This window comes from Alligator sinensis, unplaced genomic scaffold (assembly GCF_000455745.1).
Source record: "Alligator sinensis unplaced genomic scaffold, ASM45574v1 scaffold130_2, whole genome shotgun sequence".
Lineage (NCBI taxonomy): Eukaryota > Metazoa > Chordata > Crocodylia > Alligatoridae > Alligator > Alligator sinensis.
The window spans coordinates 1203537-1223195 of NW_005841913.1; the positions used below are offsets into that span (position 1 = coordinate 1203537).

General features: G+C 41.3%; 1 protein-coding gene across 1 annotated transcript in view; it reads right to left on the bottom strand.

Moving 5' to 3' along the window:
* Window positions 1-19659, bottom strand: part of NBAS (neuroblastoma amplified sequence) — a 383345-nt gene that overhangs the window by 5844 nt on the left and 357842 nt on the right. Inside the window, exons 50-51 of the mRNA XM_025198082.1 lie at window positions 17758-17902; window positions 6110-6238 (exon numbers count right to left, since the gene is read on the bottom strand). Coding sequence (XP_025053867.1) covers window positions 6110-6238; window positions 17758-17902 — 274 coding nt within the window. The remainder of the gene's footprint in view (window positions 1-6109; window positions 6239-17757; window positions 17903-19659) is intronic.

Here is a 19659-nt window from a genome sequence, read left to right on the forward strand (position 1 = left end):
GAAGTTAGGCCCAGACCCAGAATGGTTCGGTTAATGCCTATATTTCATAGTTGCTGTCCTTTTGAACTACAGGTCTCTAGGTGCCACTTACTTTAATCACCCAGGTGCCTAAAATCTGCATCAGTGTATTGCAATCTAAATTGTGGCTGATGTGGCATGTTAACTCTGTGTAAGGCTCCAAAAGGGCCTGACCTATTAGGTGTCATCAGAGGACTCCTACACACACCAGTGCTGAGTCAAATGCAACACGATGGTGATGATGCCCAATTTTTGCACAGGTTATAAGCCCTCCTCAGCTGGAAGGGGTTCAAGTTTAAACTCCCACATCTCATGCTGAGTATCTGAATTCCTCTTCTCATTCTGCTTCCAACAGACTCATGGTAACAGCTTCCATTACTAGCTGAGTTTTCAAACTAGTACATTTTGTGCTGTTTTTTTCTATACTGGGAACTTCTATGTTTGCATAGCATCTACCACAATGGGATCCTCGTCCATGGCTGGGGCTCCTAGATGCTATGGTATTAAAAGTCATCAACATCTTATTAGAAAGCCAAAGCATATTAACAGTTCATGACCTTGCATAGGAAACCAAAATACAGTAAAATCAATGCAAGGGTAACTAATGCTATTAGAACTGTAGGTACCTGAGCCCAGATCCACAGAGAGATTTAGGAGTGGCAGTGCTCAGTCTTGTTGCGATTAATTTTTAGGTGCTAGCTTCTGAAGGGAAATTCACAATCCTATTATGTACTGGGAACTCAGATGTTTAGGGAAAGGTAGGCACCTCAGAAGCTGTTCCACAGTGCTCTGCTCCCAATGCTGATTATGCATGTTATCCAAGGACGGTTTAATGCAAAGTTCATAAGCAGTCCTGGGAGCTGGAACCAGAATCTGGGACTCTTGCTGCCTGGTAAATGGCCTCATCATGATTAGACTCATCTTGTTTCCTTTTCCAAAACCAGCAGAACCAAATTGTCTTGCTCGCTACAGAATTATGAATTTTGTACTCCCCAAACTGGTTTTGTCCCTCAAACAAGCATATATGGATCAAGAACTCAACAGGATCCATTGAAAAGTGGGATGTTTACAGAGTCACTGGCTGGCCATGCACAAACTCACTAAAATGATTTTTAACACAGAAAAGCTGGTAAATTGGATCACATGTGAAGAGTCATTAATGGAGCAAGAGCTTAGCCTCAAAGGGAAGGATGACCTCTGGAATGACCACAATGATTTTGGTGTCTCCAATCAGAAATACCATATTTACTTGAATCCAAGATGAGGATCCCCTGCCCTTTTAAGAGGCTAACTCCCCCCCATCTTGGATTAGAGTACAAGGTGGTGGGGGTGAAGGTACATGGCTCCTTAGCTCTGACTCCGGCCCTGACCAGGGTCGCAGCTGCTGCATGCCTCCCTACTGCCCCTGCTCTGTCTTTTCCCCTCCCACTACCCCCCCTGCCCCTGCCTCTGTTACCTGCATACCTCTTGCATCGCCTCTGACCGCCCCCAGCTTACTTTTCTGCTACTTACTCTCTGTCCAGGGCCCAGCTGAAGCTGCCATCACTACAACGGCTTCTGCATGGTTGGACTGGTGCTGGAGTAAGCACATGTGCTGCTCCTCAGGCTGTAGTGGGCCTGGAGCCCTGCCAGAGCTGGAGCCGGAGGGTAAGCTGTGGGGGGACAGGTACTGATGGGAAGGCAAATGCACATGGGGGGGGGGACAAGCAGCAGGGGGGACAAGTGGTGGTGAGGGGACAGGTGGCAGAGGTCAGACTGACTCTCCCACTTCCTGCCCACCACCAATGTCCCCACTGCCTCCATAACTTCCTGTCCCCTGTTGCAGCAGCGGAGGGGGAACAAATTTTGAATGACCCTCCAGTTAGTAGATTCTATGCATGGACAATTACAACATTTTAAAATGATTTTTACATCTATTAAATCTAGTTATCAATGGTGGGGTATCTTAAATTCAGAGTCCTCTTGGATTTGGGTAAATATGGTAGCTGGAGACAAATACATACAAATTCCATTTCATTTGTCCAACCCTCATTCTTTTAAATTTGTAATATTATAAAATGAAAATACTGTTCTGAAATACCAGAATCTCAGCACTTCATCAATGAAAACTGTTGTTAAGCTTAATAAATAATTTAGATTAAGAGGAAAAAATATTCAAGTTCAACTCGGGTCTCTTGGTCACAAGTAAGTACTTTTGCTGATTACATGCACCTTTAATTTGGGCTATTTTAATAATATTACTACAGTCAATAACATTTGCTTGCATTATTAGGGACTCATAATCAGTCTTAAGCTTTGAAAGCTGACATAATCGAGACAGCAGACAACACTGGAGCCTGCCCTTTACAGAAGCAAGCAACTGTTAAAAGGCAGGCTCTAAATCCTACTGACATTGATAAGCTACTTTAACTGGCTACACTGAAAGCTTCTTTTTTTAATTATTTATACACCATATTCATGGGTGAAAGACTACTTATTTCTGATATGTGAAAGACTGAATTGGCAGCTTATAAAAGGTTATGCAACAAGAGGTGCAATTTTAGAAAAGCATACAAAAAGCCTGGTTGTTTTATTGTAGGCAATGACTATACATTTCTGAGCATCAGCACTTCGGCATCATCTTTTAACTGTAAACATCCATAAAGCTGTCAGAAACATACAACAAATGGCTAAATAATATATTGTATCACCAAGCAAGTGCTTTATTTTTCTCACAGCCATGTTTGTGAGCTATGCTAACACTATGTCAGGGAATCAACAGACTGTGATTTCACTTTGCTGGATGTCATTTGTTCATTTCCCATTTCATGAGAAGGCAAACTGACCCTCTACAACAAATGGAGAAAAAGAAATCCACAGTTTAGTTGTTCATAAATAATGGAAAAGAATGAGCATCCAAAATAATACTAGGTCAACAATATGCAACTTATTCAAGTGAAGAATGCACTTCAAACTTTTACCTAGGTGCATACCAACTAAAAAGAGAGCAGACCATGTCCATTTCAAGATGCCAAAATCTTTGGAGGGGTTTTCCTGGGAGGAAGTCACATTAGTACAGTGTTAAAGATGACACTGGGATTCTTACAGGAGTAGATGTTTGTACACGAGCTAGGAGATGTTTGTACATCTCCTCCTAGAAGAATCTCAGAAATGCTGATACTCAGAAATGTATAGAAATTTCAGAAATTCTCATAGGAGGAGATATATAGACATCTGATGCATCTACACATGAAATTAATGTGCCACAATAAACTTTGGAGCAGTTCGAGCTGGAGTCAGCTGCTTCCAGCTCCCTACACAAGCGCCCAGGACAGCAGCAGTATGAGCCAGGGCAGAGCAGCCCCAGGTTGGCAGCAGGCTCAGGGGGTTAGCCCTGGGCTCTGCTTGTTGGCGTTGGGGCTGGCAGGCACAAGAGTGCTAAAGTGTAGAGCCATGCGGCAGACAGCCCCTGCACTTAGCACCCTCATGCCCCAGCCAACCCCTGCCATCATCAACACATGTGTTTCATTGCACTTAATTACTCGGCTGTAAGAAAGTACCATCCCCCAGTACTATCTTATGCCGGAGTTAATTAATTTACTGCACCCTAATACTGGTGCATGTGTGGAAAGTGACACTTTACTGTGGAGCTAATTAGTCAACGGCAGTAAAACACACATGTAGATGCACCCATCTACTTTTATATGAATTCCAGTGTCATTTTTATATAGATATACAGAGAGAGAGACAGAGAGAGAGAGACAGACAGAAAGAGAGAGAGACAGAGACAGAGACATCGACTCCTATATATATATATATATATATATATATACACACACAGAGAACCATCACTGTTACCACCAATGGTAGCACACTCTTGGGAATGAGTGATGTGGACTTATATCCTGTCAGGCTAAGGAGGGCTGAAAAACCCAGGTCTCCACTTCCTTGTTGATTGCTCCAGCCATTATGCAAAAAGAGAGCATCACCACTGTTGCTATGTTCTTTAGTAACAGTGATCCTAGGTGCAACGTTGCACCTTGAACTGAACTGCTGGATTGCAATGGAACTCAGCACCTAGTAATAAATACATACATAAAAGTCTAAGAACCCAGGGATCTTTTAAGGCCAAAGTGGACACATCTAATTAATTTAGGTGATTCAAAACAATCTGGATAGTTTTCTGTCACTTAGTTGCCTAAATTCCATCTAGACATGAATGACTTGGATCAGGCTCTTGGATGCCTTTGAGACCAGGGGGAGGGGAGCGGGGGTGAGAAACGCAAACAAAAACAAGCCAAAGCATGGCTCCCCTTCCCCCGCCAAAAAGAAGAAAAAAGGAAAAATGCAAACAAACTGAATTCAATTGCTTTTGAAGTTCTGTAAACAGAGAATATACTTTCCCAGAGTGAAGAGGATTTCTGGAGCATTACTGAATGCAATAGAGAATGTCAGCTCACAGCAGATTTCACTTTAAAATGTAATAATAATCTCAAATGGTGGGATTATACCCTTAATACTTTTGTAAAGTTTTTAGAAACAACAAAGTGATCTCCCTAGAATACCATGAAAGAATTGGAGGTTATATAGATAGGATTTTCCAGTAAGTGTTAGGAAAGCATTATAGAGATAAAATTCTTCCACACAGTTATTTGGTCAGAGGGTAAAGCCATTCCCCTTTCTTTGATATAGACTTGGAAAATAAAAATCACTACTTCTCCCCCCCCGGCTTCTCTTTAACCTGATTTGGATACGGATTAAGTTTTTGAAACAATTTTTGCAGAAAGTCCTGCAAGGTTTTTGCTGCTGAAATCTTATTCTCACCAGAACACAAATGCTACTTTTAAACAAGTTGGAAGATAGATTCATAGACTGAAGAGATGCTCTCAAAGCACAATTTGATTTTGAGCCAAGATTGGATTTAAGATATGGTGTGCAATTAATCCCTCTCTTCATTAATACAATTCAAATGGATTTAGATTCATGGTCCTGAATTTCATCCTACTCTAGTTTTAAATCTTATGTTAGAACAAAACTAGCAATTTGATATGCAATGTGATATGCAACATATTAAAAGTCTGGGACTCAATGACAATGATTCTTCTACTATATCAGTCTCAAGGATTATGTTTATCAGGATCCGTTGATGAAATCCTTGCTTTGTATCAGACTTTTGCTTCTCTACTATCTGTATAAATGGTAGACACATGCTATTTTAGGGAGGCAAGAAGAAACAAGCACTTAGGTACATCATCATTCATAAGTAAACATTAAGTTAACACACACAAAAAATCAAAGTACAAAAAAAAGTATGCACAACTATCTATAGACTAATGCAAACTGAACAATAAAATTCATCATGTTCTCAATAGAAATCAACTGAACTTTGTGATTTAGAGATATTTTGGATGTTGGTAATAATGCTATAATTTAGCTGACACTGAAATTTGCACTTAGATTGGAAATTAAATCCCTTGTTATGTAGGGAAATGTATATCAGATTAAAAAAGACTAGATTTTCAGGAAAGTTAAAATAAATCTCCCTGTATAAATTAGACCCTGTAACAGCAGTAAATAAAGCCCGCAGAGCAAGATAACATGGATGTTGTTTATGTTTAGAGACAATATTTCTCTATTCCAATGTCTCATGGATGTAACACTGTGGAAGAATCCAAAATCAGATACACTTTTGACCATTCAGGAAAAGTTAGAGTAATATATAATCCCACCATGTACCTACGGAAATGTCAGCAGTGACAACACAAAATTTATCAGAATCAATTTGCCACTTTATACAGAATATTAGAGACTAATTTTTAAAAAGAACTAGAACATGAAAAGGGATATGAAAATCTACAATAGTTTCTTGCTCCAACACAGTAAATTACAATGGGGTAGCTAGACAGTTTATAGAATATACTGTTAGTTTTCAACTACCACCTGGAGAATATAAATGATCTTACCAAGCTTATGGTATTGCTCAGTGCAGACACAATAGCTTTAGAAAATCTTAATAATGATAATGCACTCGAGACTCAGTTTCCTATATGAAGATAAAAGAGCTAATTTATTGCCTGAAACTATGAAGGATGCTTAATTCAACAGTTCATACCTTAGCAACAGCTGTTATCTGCTCCAGTGCCACAGCATGAAGATCTTGATCTCTGCTTTCTACCAGCAATTTCAGGGATGGCAGCAGGAGGGACTGGTTAAGCAGCAGCAAACTTAATTCCTTTATACACTGAAAACACAGGTAAAATTTTTCCAGTCAGATCTCAGGAGACATTCAGTAACATTACTCACATAAAAAGTTTAGGAAAGTCTTGTGTCAAGTGTAAAATGAAAGTCAAACTTTAGAACAAATGAATTTCCCAGTGGCAATAAGTCTGTTTGGAAACTCAAAAGCACAAATTAAAGAAGTGTGCAGTGTAGGGTTATAATTGGAATATTTGTTATATTATAGACGAGGTGGACAGGGTATCACCATTCAAACTTTCACAGGTTTTCCTAAAAAAAGAACTGAGCAGGTGCTGCTATCTGTGGGATTAATATTTTTACTGCGCTCAGTGAAATACTGCAAAGTTCAGGAAGAAATTGAACGTACCTCTATGACATTTCTGTAACCCTGTTATGCAATCAGGTAGAAACAAGTGAAGAAGCAGAGTAGCTCCTCATGTCAGAGTTCAGTATTGTCAAGTTGTACCCAATGTCTCACATTGGAGATTTTATCAGTATTGGCATCCTTTCGTCTGCGAGAGAAGGTGGATATTGCAGCCTGTGACGTAGATGGTTTGCAGTGTCTCATGTGACTGAATAGTCCAATTTGAGATCTGCATGATCTGTGGCAGTGGTTGCAAATGTATGTGTCATGGTTGGGTGGTTCGGGAGCTGCTTGCTTCCTAAGGACTCTTTTCTCTTCAAGCTGTTGGAGCCAACTCCTGTTATGGACATTAATGCACTGGTGGAGACGATGATGCCACTTGTTCCGCTCACTTGCCACAGTTTCCCATTGGCCAGGATCAATTCCAAATACCTTCATATCTCGCTTGCATGCATCTTTGGAGCGAAGCTTGGGGTGTCCTGTTGTTCTCATTCCCTCTGATAGTTCCCCATATAGTGTGTCCTTGGGTATATGTCCATCTTACAATCTGCTCAGATGGCCTAGCCAGCACAGTTGGTTCTCAGTAGAGTTATCACACTTGGTAAATCTGCCCTTTGAAGAACCTCTGCGCTGTTAACTTCATCTTGCCATTTGATACTGAGGATGCAATGTAAACAGCGCAGGTGGAAGATGCTTAATCTTTTCTCTTGATGTGCATAAGTTGTCCATGTTTCCCCACCATATATGAGAGTGCTGAGTATGCAAGCCTTGTACACTAGCATTTTGGTCTTGATAGTAAGCTTTGAGTTGTTCCATATTCTTTCTGTTAGTCTGCTGAAGGTAGTGGCAGCCTTTCTAATGTGAACATTAAGTTCTTCATCCAGTGAGAGGTTGGTGGTCACTGTAGAACCTAGATAGCTGAACTTTTGGACTACTTCTAGCTGGTTCCTATTAAGGGTGATTGATGAGTCTTGTGGAACTCCCTGTCTTAGTACGACTGTTTTCATTATGCTGATAATGACAGCAAAGGCCTGATCTTCAAAGGAGATCCAAGAATTCTTGTAGTAGGTCTTTGTTGTGGGCTGTAAGGGAAGCATCATCAGTGACTAAGCACCTTTCTAACTTTAGAGGAGGGTGCTTTACCCTCTGATAAGCACCTTTTTAACTTTAGTCTTTGCCTGGAGTCGTGACAGGTTGAAGAGTTTCCCATCTGATCTTGTGAAGGTAGTCTGGCTTCCATATCTTTAAACACGCAGTTCAGGAGTACTGAGAAGTTTCCAAAGAGTGTAGGGGCAAGAACACAACCTCGCTTCACTCCACTTTTTATCTTGAAGCTGCCTGAAGGAAACCCATCAAACTGAACAGTTGCTTTCATGTTGTTGTGGAAGGAATGAATAAGACTTAATGGGATTGGTGGGCATCCTCTTTTCTAGGACTGCAAATAGGGCTGCTCTGCTGACGGTGTCAAATGCTTTGGTTAGATCCATGAAGGCGATGTACAATGGTCGGTATTCCTCTCTGCACTTTTTTTAAGTTGATGCAAGGAAAAATATCATGTCTACGGTTCATCTTCTGGCCCTGAATCTGTACAGAGATTTAGAGTAGACACAACTCATCAGCTGTTGTAGCCGCACCAAGATGACACTTGAGAAAGCTTCTCCTGCTAATCTTAGTAGCGAGATACCTCTGTGGTTGCTGCAGTCATCCTGATCTCCTTAATTTTTATACAACGTAATGATGTTTGATTCATGCATGTCTTGTGGTACCTCATCCTCTTTCCAGCATTTGAGTAGCAACTGATGAAGATATGGTATAGTATGCTTTCTTTCCCACACTGGAGAATTTCCGCTGGGATGCCATCTTTTCTAGGAGCTTTGCTACTTGGTAATGAATCAATGGGTCTTCTCCAGTGGGCTCTATATCCATTTCTGGCATGACCTGTAGAGCTGGTATTTTGTCCAGTGATTCACTGGTGATCTTTCTTTCCCATGAGTATAGCTTTGAGTAGTGTTCAGTCCAACAAGACATCTATTTGCTTCTATCTGGAATGGCTTCACAGGTACACAATTTGAGAGGGGCAACATTGTTGACAGTAGGGCCTAGAGCTTTCTTCAGACCATTGTCAGTAGGAACTACAGCTTCCTTTCTCACACTGGAGAAGAGCTCAGGAAACTGGCATTTGTATCTTTTAAAATTCAGCACAAATTTGGCATCACAATTACAGTGTAGCGGATTTACTTCCAAACACCCTACCCTAGTCCTACTGCAGTTAGCCAAAGAGGCAAACACCCTCATGCTTGTTTGTCCTTAAAGGAGGTCCTGTGCTGTATAAACGGACTACCGAACAATTAAAGAAGTCTAGATTAAGAGATAGATAACTTGATCTACTACAGTAAGAACCATTCTTTTTACATATAAACTAGTCTTGTCCAGTGACCAAGTTTTAAGATACAGTCACTCTGAATCTTTCCAATGATGTTTGTTTCTACTGACAGTCGCCATGGAAATAACACAAAGCAACAGCATTGTGTTTGTGTGAACTCTGTAGTTTATAACCTAGACGTTATTGCAGACACACTTTTAATGTTTAGTATCCCCAGGTGATTATTGAAAGACAGTCCTTGACCCAAAAACTCACCAGATAACTAGTATTAAAAATTTACTTAAACGAGTAATTTTTTTTTACCATTCAGGTTTAAAGGTAAACAGATTAACTACAGAAAACCAAACCTATTATTTATCCCAGAAGCAGTCCTTCCAATGAGTGACAGCTTCAATGAGGTTTATGCATTTTAGTCAAGGACACAATGAATACATTACAATGAACTTATATCTATTTTTAGAATGTATCTGTTTTTATTGGAAGCCATGCTAAGTCTCTAACAACAAATAAATGTGGTAACCAAAATCCTTGTAAGATACAGACATAGTTTTTCACTAGTTATGTATCTATAAACAACTGGAAACATGGTAAAGCAAGGCATTATGTACCTATGATATAGATGCAATTGCTACTAGGGATCTTAACTGAGAGCTTAATGTACAGCATCAACTGAGGTCCTTTTTCTAACCAAATTATTTTCAGCTTCTCTCCCAACTGTATTTCTGACAGCAGAACATTTGACTAGGGTTTGTATCTTGGAATGCAACATAATGGTGAGTGATGCATTATTTGGAGGCAATTATGATAACCCCCAAAAACTTACACATTTTTCACTCCTTAGATTAGGTCTGGAAGACATGGGGGCAAAAATGCTTGCATATCACCTGGCGTACTCTCCTTTGATACAGGAATGCTGCTGCACTGCTGGGAAAATGTACATACAAAAACTAGCAGACACCACCACTAGCTCAACCCCTTCCAAATGCATTCAACTGTTGTCTGTATTACAGCTCAGGCAAGGCTGAGAATGCATTTTGCTACATAACATATCACATAATGTTTCAAGATACCTGGTAATAAAAAAGTTTGCACTATGCTGAGTTTTTGTTTTTCACTGATGAAATATGACAGTGTACCAGGACTCACTCACACAATTAAGGAGTGACCAAGGGTATGTCCAGACCAGGGGTTGGCAATATATGGACCAAGGGCTGCATCTAGCCCACAAAAGAGATTGAATCTGGCCCACTACAACCTGTGGTAGTGATGGGGATTAGTGATGGGGGGCAGCCAGGGGCACCTACCCTGCCCTGCATTCCTCTGCTACATGCTGTCATCCCTTCTGCAACATCCAGCAGGCAACCAATGCACAGAATGGTGGCTTACAGTTCATAAAGGTTTCTGACTCCTGGTCTAGACTATAACATACCATAATGGTACCTGAAGTTAGGTTGGTAGCAGGAAGAACCTGGCCACAGCTGCACTAAGTCCCAATGGAGACTAATTTATCCTACAACTGGTCTGGGTAAATTAGCCAAAATCAATATCTGTGCTGTTGTGACTAGACTGCTACTGGTACCCAAGCACCCCAAATGTGCTGATGACAGCTTTTATTGACACTTAACATTGCAAAAATATGTGATGAGTGGCTGTAAAGGCACTGTATGTGGTTTGTCAAAATTTAAAATATCAAACCCTCATTAAGCCTTTGACATTTCAATTTTCTACTTTATTTCTAATCGCCATCAGACAAAGAAGATTACAAAATGCAAAGCTTATACTTTCTGATTCCAGAAGTCCTACTGGTTCTACAAATCACAATTTAGTGCCACCCATACACCTTTGTGTTACAAAAATACATTTTGAGGGCTGAATGAAACACCAGTTTTATTATGTTGGTTACACTTTGTATCTGATAACTCTTCAAAACCAGAACAGAAGAAGCAGTGTTATAAGAGACAGAACACAACTATAAAAAGGCTTTCAGAAAGGAAACCACATTGATAAGGCACATATTTGTATTCTGATATTGTGGGAGAAGAGAAGGAAAAGGAAACAATTTAAGAATCTAATATTATAACTAAAATTATGTTAAACATAATTAAGTATTGTAATAGGGAAATACATTACAGGAATGGATTTTTTGGGTGATACTTATCTTAGGTGCTGTAAGCATTTCTGAAACCCATAAGTAAGAAAACCAAAAACTGCTTTTCAAAAATAGTTATTTTCTTATTATAGAGTACTGTATGAAAATTCAGTTAGCCTATGTAAGTTTGGAAATGCTGTTAATGTATATATTAACATTGTTTCTTTTACAGCAATAAACTTCAGATCACACAAGTATTTCAGCATTTTTTAGTTGCATATAACACAGTTTCTTCGTAAGTGTTAGAACAATCTATTCTGGGGCTCTGGATGACTGCCCTGTGCTCAGGCCCAGAGCCAAAGGACTCAACATTATTAGGCTAACTAAGCAGCTAGCTCAGTCATAATTAGACATGTGCTTAAATGCTTTCCTGAATAAAGATGGACTGCACATGCTGGTCTACTGGGCAGTATATTTTGAAATCATTATGGCTTATGCACTTGCCCATGCGCTTTCATGCATTAGGGCCAAGGTTTTTATTTAAAAACAAATAAACACACACCTATTAACTTCCCTATATAAGCCCTAAGAGGAGAGACTAGGGCATCTGGACCTCTTCAGCCACCGCAAGAGAAGGTTGAGAGGCAACCTTGTGGCCGCCTATAAATTCATCATGGGGGCACAGAATGGAATTGGTGAGGCTCTACTCCCCAAGGTGCCCATGGAGGTTACAAGAAATAATGGTCATAAGCTAGACAGAGCGCAGATTTAGACTGGACATTAGGAAGAACTTCTTCACAGTAAGAGTGGCCAAAATCTGGAATGGGCTTCCAAGGGAGGTGGTGCTCTCCCCTACCCTGGGGGTCTTCAAGAGGAGGTTAGACAAGCATCTGGCTGGGGGCATCTGAACCCAGCACACTTTCCTGCCCATGCAGGGGGTCAGACTCGATGATCTATTGAGGTCCCTTCCGACCCTAGCATCTATGAATCTATGAAAAACATTACAGTCATGCTCATTGGACCTGTTTACTTGGAACTGGAATGAGACTAAGAAATCATTTTTACCCAAAATCACTGCACTGCCATAAGATGACACTTATTTTACAAATACTGTCTGGTGTTTATAATTATTGTATATACCCAAATCCAAGACAACTTTTAATTTAACACGACCCCCCATAATTAGATTATATACATGTAAAATGTATAAATTTGTTATAATTTTTCATGTACAGAATTTAAGTATTGGAGGGTCATCTTAAATTCAGTCAGTCCCCACCAATGCTGTGGGGAAAACAGAGGCAGAGGGCAGGTGTTGGGGGGCCAAGCAGAGAGGGCCCATATTAAATGGGGAAACAGAAGCCAAAGTAACTGCTTGCTGCACTTCTATTTGTACCAACATAACAAGTTATACAATCTACATCACTGTACTTTAGGGATCACTGGGGGCAAAACTGGGATTGGGTGCCAGATCCAGCACACAGGGCCCAGGACTCCCCCTGGGTTCAGAGATTTGGCTGGTCCATGCCAAGCACGGTTGATTTCTATTTTTCTTTTGTTGGTTGACTGCCTATGGCGGAGTGATCAACCTCTGGCCTGCAGCCCCATGTCTGCCCTGCAGCCACATCTCTGGACTCATGGGAGTCCTGGGGCCTGTGTGCTGAATCTGGCACCCAATCCCAGTAAGCAGGGTCAAATACAGGTGACACTGAGCCCCAGGGCACAGTGAGTGGGGTGGGTTGAAAGTGGGCAGTGCTGGGCCCCCAGGACCCAAGGTCAGTATCTAGGGGTAGGAAGGGGAGGTGCCGAGCCCCCAGGACCCAATCCCAGCATTCAGGGCAGGGAGGAGGTAGTGCTGAACCCCAGGGCCCGATCTGGCCCAGAGATGGGCCCATGCCAGTCATCTGGCCCATGGGGGTCACAAGGTAGAGCACTACTGGCCTATGAAGCAAAAGAACCAAAATAGTGTAGACTCATCAGAAATCTAGGTTCTTTTTGACAAAAAATCATTTTTGATAAAGAAGGAGCTAATCAAATATATATCTGGAACATGAAGAAACTTTCATATTAAATTATATTCATTTTAAGATAGTGAGGGGCTTTTATTACTTAATCCTTAAATATGTTCTGTTTATGGTTTTTATTTAGCTCGCAGCATCTGTCTGACCTCACTCCTTTCTATCGAACGTGCATTTAGGTTAACACGTGCATGCACACACCACGCAGGAACACTTCCACATATGCTGTAACAATTTGTATAAAAAGATTTGCTCTAGTTTCCAACTGACCTCGCATTTGAAAGTTTTGCCTAGAGCAATATTTACAGAGGAGTTAATAAAATGAAAACATGAACGCAACCTGAGCTAGATTGCTGAAAATGGTGTTAGTGTCATGGTTGATAAGAATCCTGAGCTGCTATTACTAGGCCATGTAAGTCTGGTAATGTGTTTCAAGCAGTAATCGATAACTAATTTATCAAAGGCGGCACATTTCTTAATCCATCTGGCCAATTTGATCAGCGGCAGACTGACCTGCACATATAGTACTGACAAGGGAAGAAAAAATTACTTGAACATTTTTCTGCTGTGATCTCACTCCTGGGTCTTCTGTATTCAGAACCATATAGGAAATTATACTAACTCTTAAGATTCTTACTCCTAGAGACTCAGAAGTGAGAAGCCTGCAATGATGGTATGTCCACAGAAAGAGGGCCCCCTTCTTTCCCCCCACACCAGACCTCATAAGCCTCCACTGACAAAATTATAAAGGAATTATAAAGGAAAAGTGTGGGTCCCTTACTGACTGGGGGAGGCAACCTTGTAACAGAGGATGCAGAAAAGGCTGAAGTGTCCAATGCCTTTTTTGCCTCAGTCTTCACAGGCAAGGTCAACTCTCAGACTATTGCACTGGGAACCACAATTTGGGGATGAGGTGAGCAGCTAACAGTGGTAAAAGAACAGGTTAGAGACTATATTTTGAAAAGTTGGAAATGTACAAGTCCATGGGGCTAGACAGAATGTACTCGTGAGTGCTCAGTGAGTTGGGTGATGTGACTGCAGAGCCACTGGCCATCATCTTTGAAAACTCATGGTGATCAGGAGAGGTCCTGGATGACTGGAAAAGGGCAAACTTAGTGCCCATATTTAAGAGAGAGAGAGAGAGAAAAAAAAAAGAAGGATCCAGGGAGCTACAGACCAGTCAGCCTCACTTCAGTCCCTGGAAAAATCATGGAGCAGATCCTCAAGGAATCGATGTCTAAGCACTTGGAGAAGAAAAAGGTGATTAGGAGCAGTCAGAATGGATTCACCAAGGGCAAGTCATTCCTGACCAACCTGATTGCCTTCTATCATGAGATGACTGACTCTGTGCATGTGGGGAGACCGGTGGATGTGGTGTACCATGGTCTTAGCAAGGCTTTTGATAGTCTCCCACAACATTCTCTCAGGCAAGCTAAGGAAGTGTGGGCTGAATTAATGGACTGTAAGATGGATAGAAAACTGGCTGGAGCATCAGGCTCAAAAAGTAGTGATGGCTTGATGTCTAGTTGGCAACCAGTATCAACTGGAGTGACCCAGGGGTCGGCCCAGGGGCCAGTTTTGTTTAATGCCTTCATCAACAACCTTCAAGACAGCACAGAATACACCCTCAGGGGGTTTGCAGATGACACCAAGCTTGGGGGGGGGAGTAGTAGATACGCTGGAGAGTACGTCTAGGCTTCAGAGTGACCTGGACAAATTGGAGGATTGGGCCAAAAGGAAACTCATGAGGTTCAACAAGGACAAATGCAAAGTCCTGCACTTAGGATGGAACAGTCCCATGAACTGGTACAGGCTGGGGGCTGACTGGCTGGGCAGGAGCTCTGCAGAGAAGGACCTGGGTTTTACAGTGGAGAATAAGCTGAATATGAGCCAGCAGTGTAACCTTGTTGCCAAGAAGGCTAAAAGCATACTAAGCTGCATTGGTAAGTGTGTTGCCAGTATATGAAAGGAAGTGATTTTTCTCCTCTATTCAGCACTGGTGAGGCCACATCTGGAGTACTGTGTTCAGTTTTGGGCCCCCCACTACAGAAAGGAAATGGACAAATTGGAGAGAGTCCAGCAGAGGGCAACAAAAATAGTGAGGGGGCTGGGGAACATGACTTCCGGAGGACAGGCTGAGGAAACTGGGCTTATTTAGTCTGGAAAAGAGAAGACTGATGGGGGATTCATAGCAGACTTCAACTACCTGAAGGGGGTTCAAAAAAGAAGATGGAGCTAAACTGTTTTCAGTGGTGGCAGATGACAGAAAAAGGAGCAATGGTTTCAAGTAGCAGCAAGGGAAGTTTAAGTTAGATATTAAGAAGAATTTTCTCACTAGGAGGGCAGTAAAACACTGGAACAAGTTACTCAGAGAGGTGGTGAAATCTCCATCCTTGGAGGTTTTCAAGACCTGGCTAGAGAAAGCTTTGGTTAGGATGATCTAGTTGGGGATGATCCTGCTTTAAGCAGGGGTTGGACTAGATGACCTCCTGAAGGTCCCTTCTAACTCTAATTTCCAACCATACTATGATAGCCTACAGAAAAGAAGACTGGTAGGATTTTGTAACACTTTTCAAATACCTGAAGGGTGGTTATTAAGGATCATAGGAAAGTAGGCCTGGAAGGGACCTCATGAGGTCATCCCTGTTTAAGGCAGGATCGTTCATGACTAAACTATCCCAGACAAGTCTCTTTCCAAGTTGCTCTTGAAAATTTCCAGGGCTGGAGATTCTACAATTTCTCTAGGTACTCTGTTTGAATTCATGACCACCCTCATAGTCAAAAAGTTTCTCCCAATTTTCAACCAAAATTTCCTCTGCTGTAGCATGAGACCATTGCTCTTAGCCCTGTTTCCTACAGCCACAGAGACAGTCTATCACCCTCCACGTTATAATCTCTCTTCAGGTACTTGAAGACTTATCAAATTCCCCCACAGTCTTTCTTTCTGTTGTCTAAATTACCTCTTTCAGCCTTTTCTCCTAAGTCATGCTTCTTAGGCGTCCAAACATTTTTGCTGCTCCCTACTGGACTCTTTCCAATCTGTTCATATTTGTCTTGAAGTGTGGGGCCCCAAACTGGACAAATACTCCAGGTTATAGCTCACCAGTGCTGAATTGAGCAGAAGAATATTTGTTCTTGATTTGCAAGAGATACTCCCGTTAATACACCACCGTATGCTGTTGACTTTTCCCACATCTTCATTTATGAAGATGTTAAACAATACTGAACCCAGGACAGATGCCTGGAGAGCCCCATTTGGTATCTCCTCCCAACTAGACATTGAGCCGCTGATGACTACTCATTGATCATGAAAATTCAGCCAGTTAAGTATCCACTTACAGTACTTCCATCTAGTCTGCTTGTTAATGAGAATGTTGTAGGAGACAGTGTCAGAAGCCAGCTGTCCCCTCACAAAAGTTTGTTACTTTATCCCAGAAGGAAATCAAGCTGGGCATTATACTAGTATAAAGCTATTTATATTTGTATAACTATTCCTGAATAGGAAGGAAAATAAGCTAAACTGCACCTCATATGTGTACCCATGCTACAGGTTTCACTGGTAGAAATATATCTGCAAAAAACTGCACCTTCTAAACAAAGCAGTTGTAGTGGTGCACAAGCCCTGTGTAGATCAGATCTTAGTAGTTCTGAATGCAACAGTAACTTTACTAAGTAAAAAATTATTCTATGCTTTACCTTTGTGCTAATCTCTTATCCTTAGGAAACCTGCTGTGACAGACCACTGACTTTCAATGGCATTTTTGCTTTTAGTTCCAACCTATTGTCTCTACTTACCTAAGACAATACCTCTCTCTGGGAGGAGTCACATTGGTTTAGAAAGCAACTATTTATGTTTGTTGTTTTTGTTTTGGGCTTTTCTTTTCTTTTTATAAATTACAGTAACAGTAACAATTGTTTTCCAAACTAGCATACATATTACTCACCATGTGTAAGCAGGTATAATTGGGTCATGTGTATATCTATTCCATGGATTGTAATTAAAAATGAAATCTGTCTCTTTTCACAACTTACATTTGGAATCAAGTCCCATATGGGGTTTTTAAGATGTGTAAATACAAACAATCTATTTGTTTTTAACAGCATTACCCTTTACTTTCTACAAGACGCTCCTTAATTCCATTTTAAGGTAAAAAGAAATCTCACTGGTTTCCATTCTACTACTTATAATTTTAGAATTAGTTATTTTCTGTAATGCAGACTGTGATTATATGAATCTCAGATACAGGACAAATCATAACAACGGAAGATGCCTGGGCATGAGTCCAAAGCTTTAAGACTGGAGCATTTTTTCAAACTGTGGCGTGGCATGTGTACAGTATGCTGTACATATGATGTACGTGTACAGTATGCTGTGGTAGTTCAGGGCATAAGGAAGACTATATGGAAGAGAGCATATATAATTAATTTAGGAAGCGAGAATATTAAAGTACTTGTAAAGAGGAACTACTTTTGTATGCCAATTAAAACCAAAATGTTTCAGAGCTTCTTTACAACTAATTTTCCATGTTTAATCGCTGGAAAGTTATTGGTCTTATCTGGCAGTGGTTCTTGCTAAATGTTACTTAAGCACAGCAAGTAATGTTATATTAGCAGTTTTCCCACAGATACCTCTACTCACTGTACAAGGGCATTTGAAGTTACAACTCACCTCTACTGGAAGCCTGTGTTTTGTCTCGTACAAAGAACGGCAGATCTTCAAAATTTCATCCCCCATAATTTCCTTCTGCTCAGTTGGACACTTCAACAGCATTACTGTACCTAGTTTCACCCATGGATTATTAGCTGGGCATGCCCTAAAAAGTCAAAAAATACAGAAAACAAATATTATATCAGAAAACTATTTACAACGGAATAAAACAAAGGTACAATGCGATGAAAAGAGGTGGAAAATAAAACAACAAAACAAATCAACAAACAGAAAAACTGAATCCCTTCCCCTCTTTTTAAAACAAAAATATCAGGGCCAGGTTTGAATTCCTAATTCTAAAATTGTCCTAATACAATATACCCTCTACATTTTGGCAGCCTGTTATGATTCCCAAAGGACAATGTGCCTATCTTGATGTGTACAGTAGATACAAAGACAGTTGTTGCATTTAAGTGAGAACTGATCAAGGGTTTGGACAGACCTCAGTTATTGCATTTACCCGAATCCAGGATGACCTTGAATTTAAGATGACCTCCCAATAATTGGATTCAATATATGGAAAATTTATAAATTTATTACAATTTTCCAGGTATAGAAACAAATAATTAGAGGGCTGTCTTAAATTCACCCCCTCCCCCCACTTCCGCTGCTACAGCAGGGAAAGCAGTGGCTGGGGGCCCTCGGCCTCTTCCTCCTGCAGCATTCCTGGCCCCTGCCACCTACACCGCCACCCCCAGCTTCCACCTCTGTCCCTTCCTCTCACTCTTTACAGTTTGTACCCCTTCCCCGTAACCATTCCCTACAGGCTCTGCCTCCCCTGCTCCCCACAGTCTCTTTCTCTTCCCATCTGCGCCCTTGCCGTCAGACACTGCTCAGGCTCTATTCTCTGTCAGAGTAGAGCCTGGGCCACACACAGCATCAACACTGCTAATTGCCCAGGCAGGGAATGGAGATCCCATGTGCTCTGTGTCCGGAAGGGAATCCAGCCCAAGCTGGAGCTGAGTTGAGCCTGACAGTACGGTGGGAAAAGAGCTTAAAGGACAAATGGGGGGGGGGGGGGGGGGGGGGGGGGTTCTATGCTTCTGAGTCTGGCCCTGACCTGGGCTCAAAACTAGTCAGAGCTGCAGCAGCTGCCTGCAGCCCGTGCCCCACGTTCTTTGTGAATCTAAGATGAGGGGCTTCTCCGCATGCTGATGAGGGGCAGAGGCGGGCAGGGGGGAGAACCTCATCTTAGATTTGAGTAAGTTACACCTTACTCAAAGTACAGTAAGTTACACCTGCACATCTCCCAAGCTGACTGTTCACAGCTGTATTATTACAACACCTGGTCATTAGGTACTAGGTGATAGTGAAGATGTCTTGCATTGAGCTACAATCTTCCCTAGATGAAACTAGCTAGAGAAACATACACAAGACCATTACACTGATGTTACTTAAAGTGGTATGGAGTTACTTCCCACTTTCTACAGAGCAGTTTCAACCTGGAGTAAAATGTGTACACTCTACCTTTACTGTGGAGCAAAATCAATGTATTCTATGGTAAAAAAAAGTTGTCTGCACCCTAAAAAAGGTCATCTTTATTCTTAAAAAAATTTTAGTCAGGCAATTAGTCACTGTATGTGGTTTTGCTACATGACTTGTTGGTACATTTCCTTTCTCTCTGCTTCCAAATTGCTAGGTCAAACCAAGGCATGTAATTTCATATGGCAAACTAGAATGTGTGTACAGTTGCTGAGTGATTCCCCAATAAAGACAGGAAGGAAGAAGAATGCAGCTCCATCATTGCCACTGCCTAAATTAATAGTTCCTGTTGATTGATGTCTCTTACATCTAAGGATTCACCTTTTTCACCTTTACAGCTGCTGTCTCTCCAGTAACACCCCCCCCCCCCCCCCCACCCGG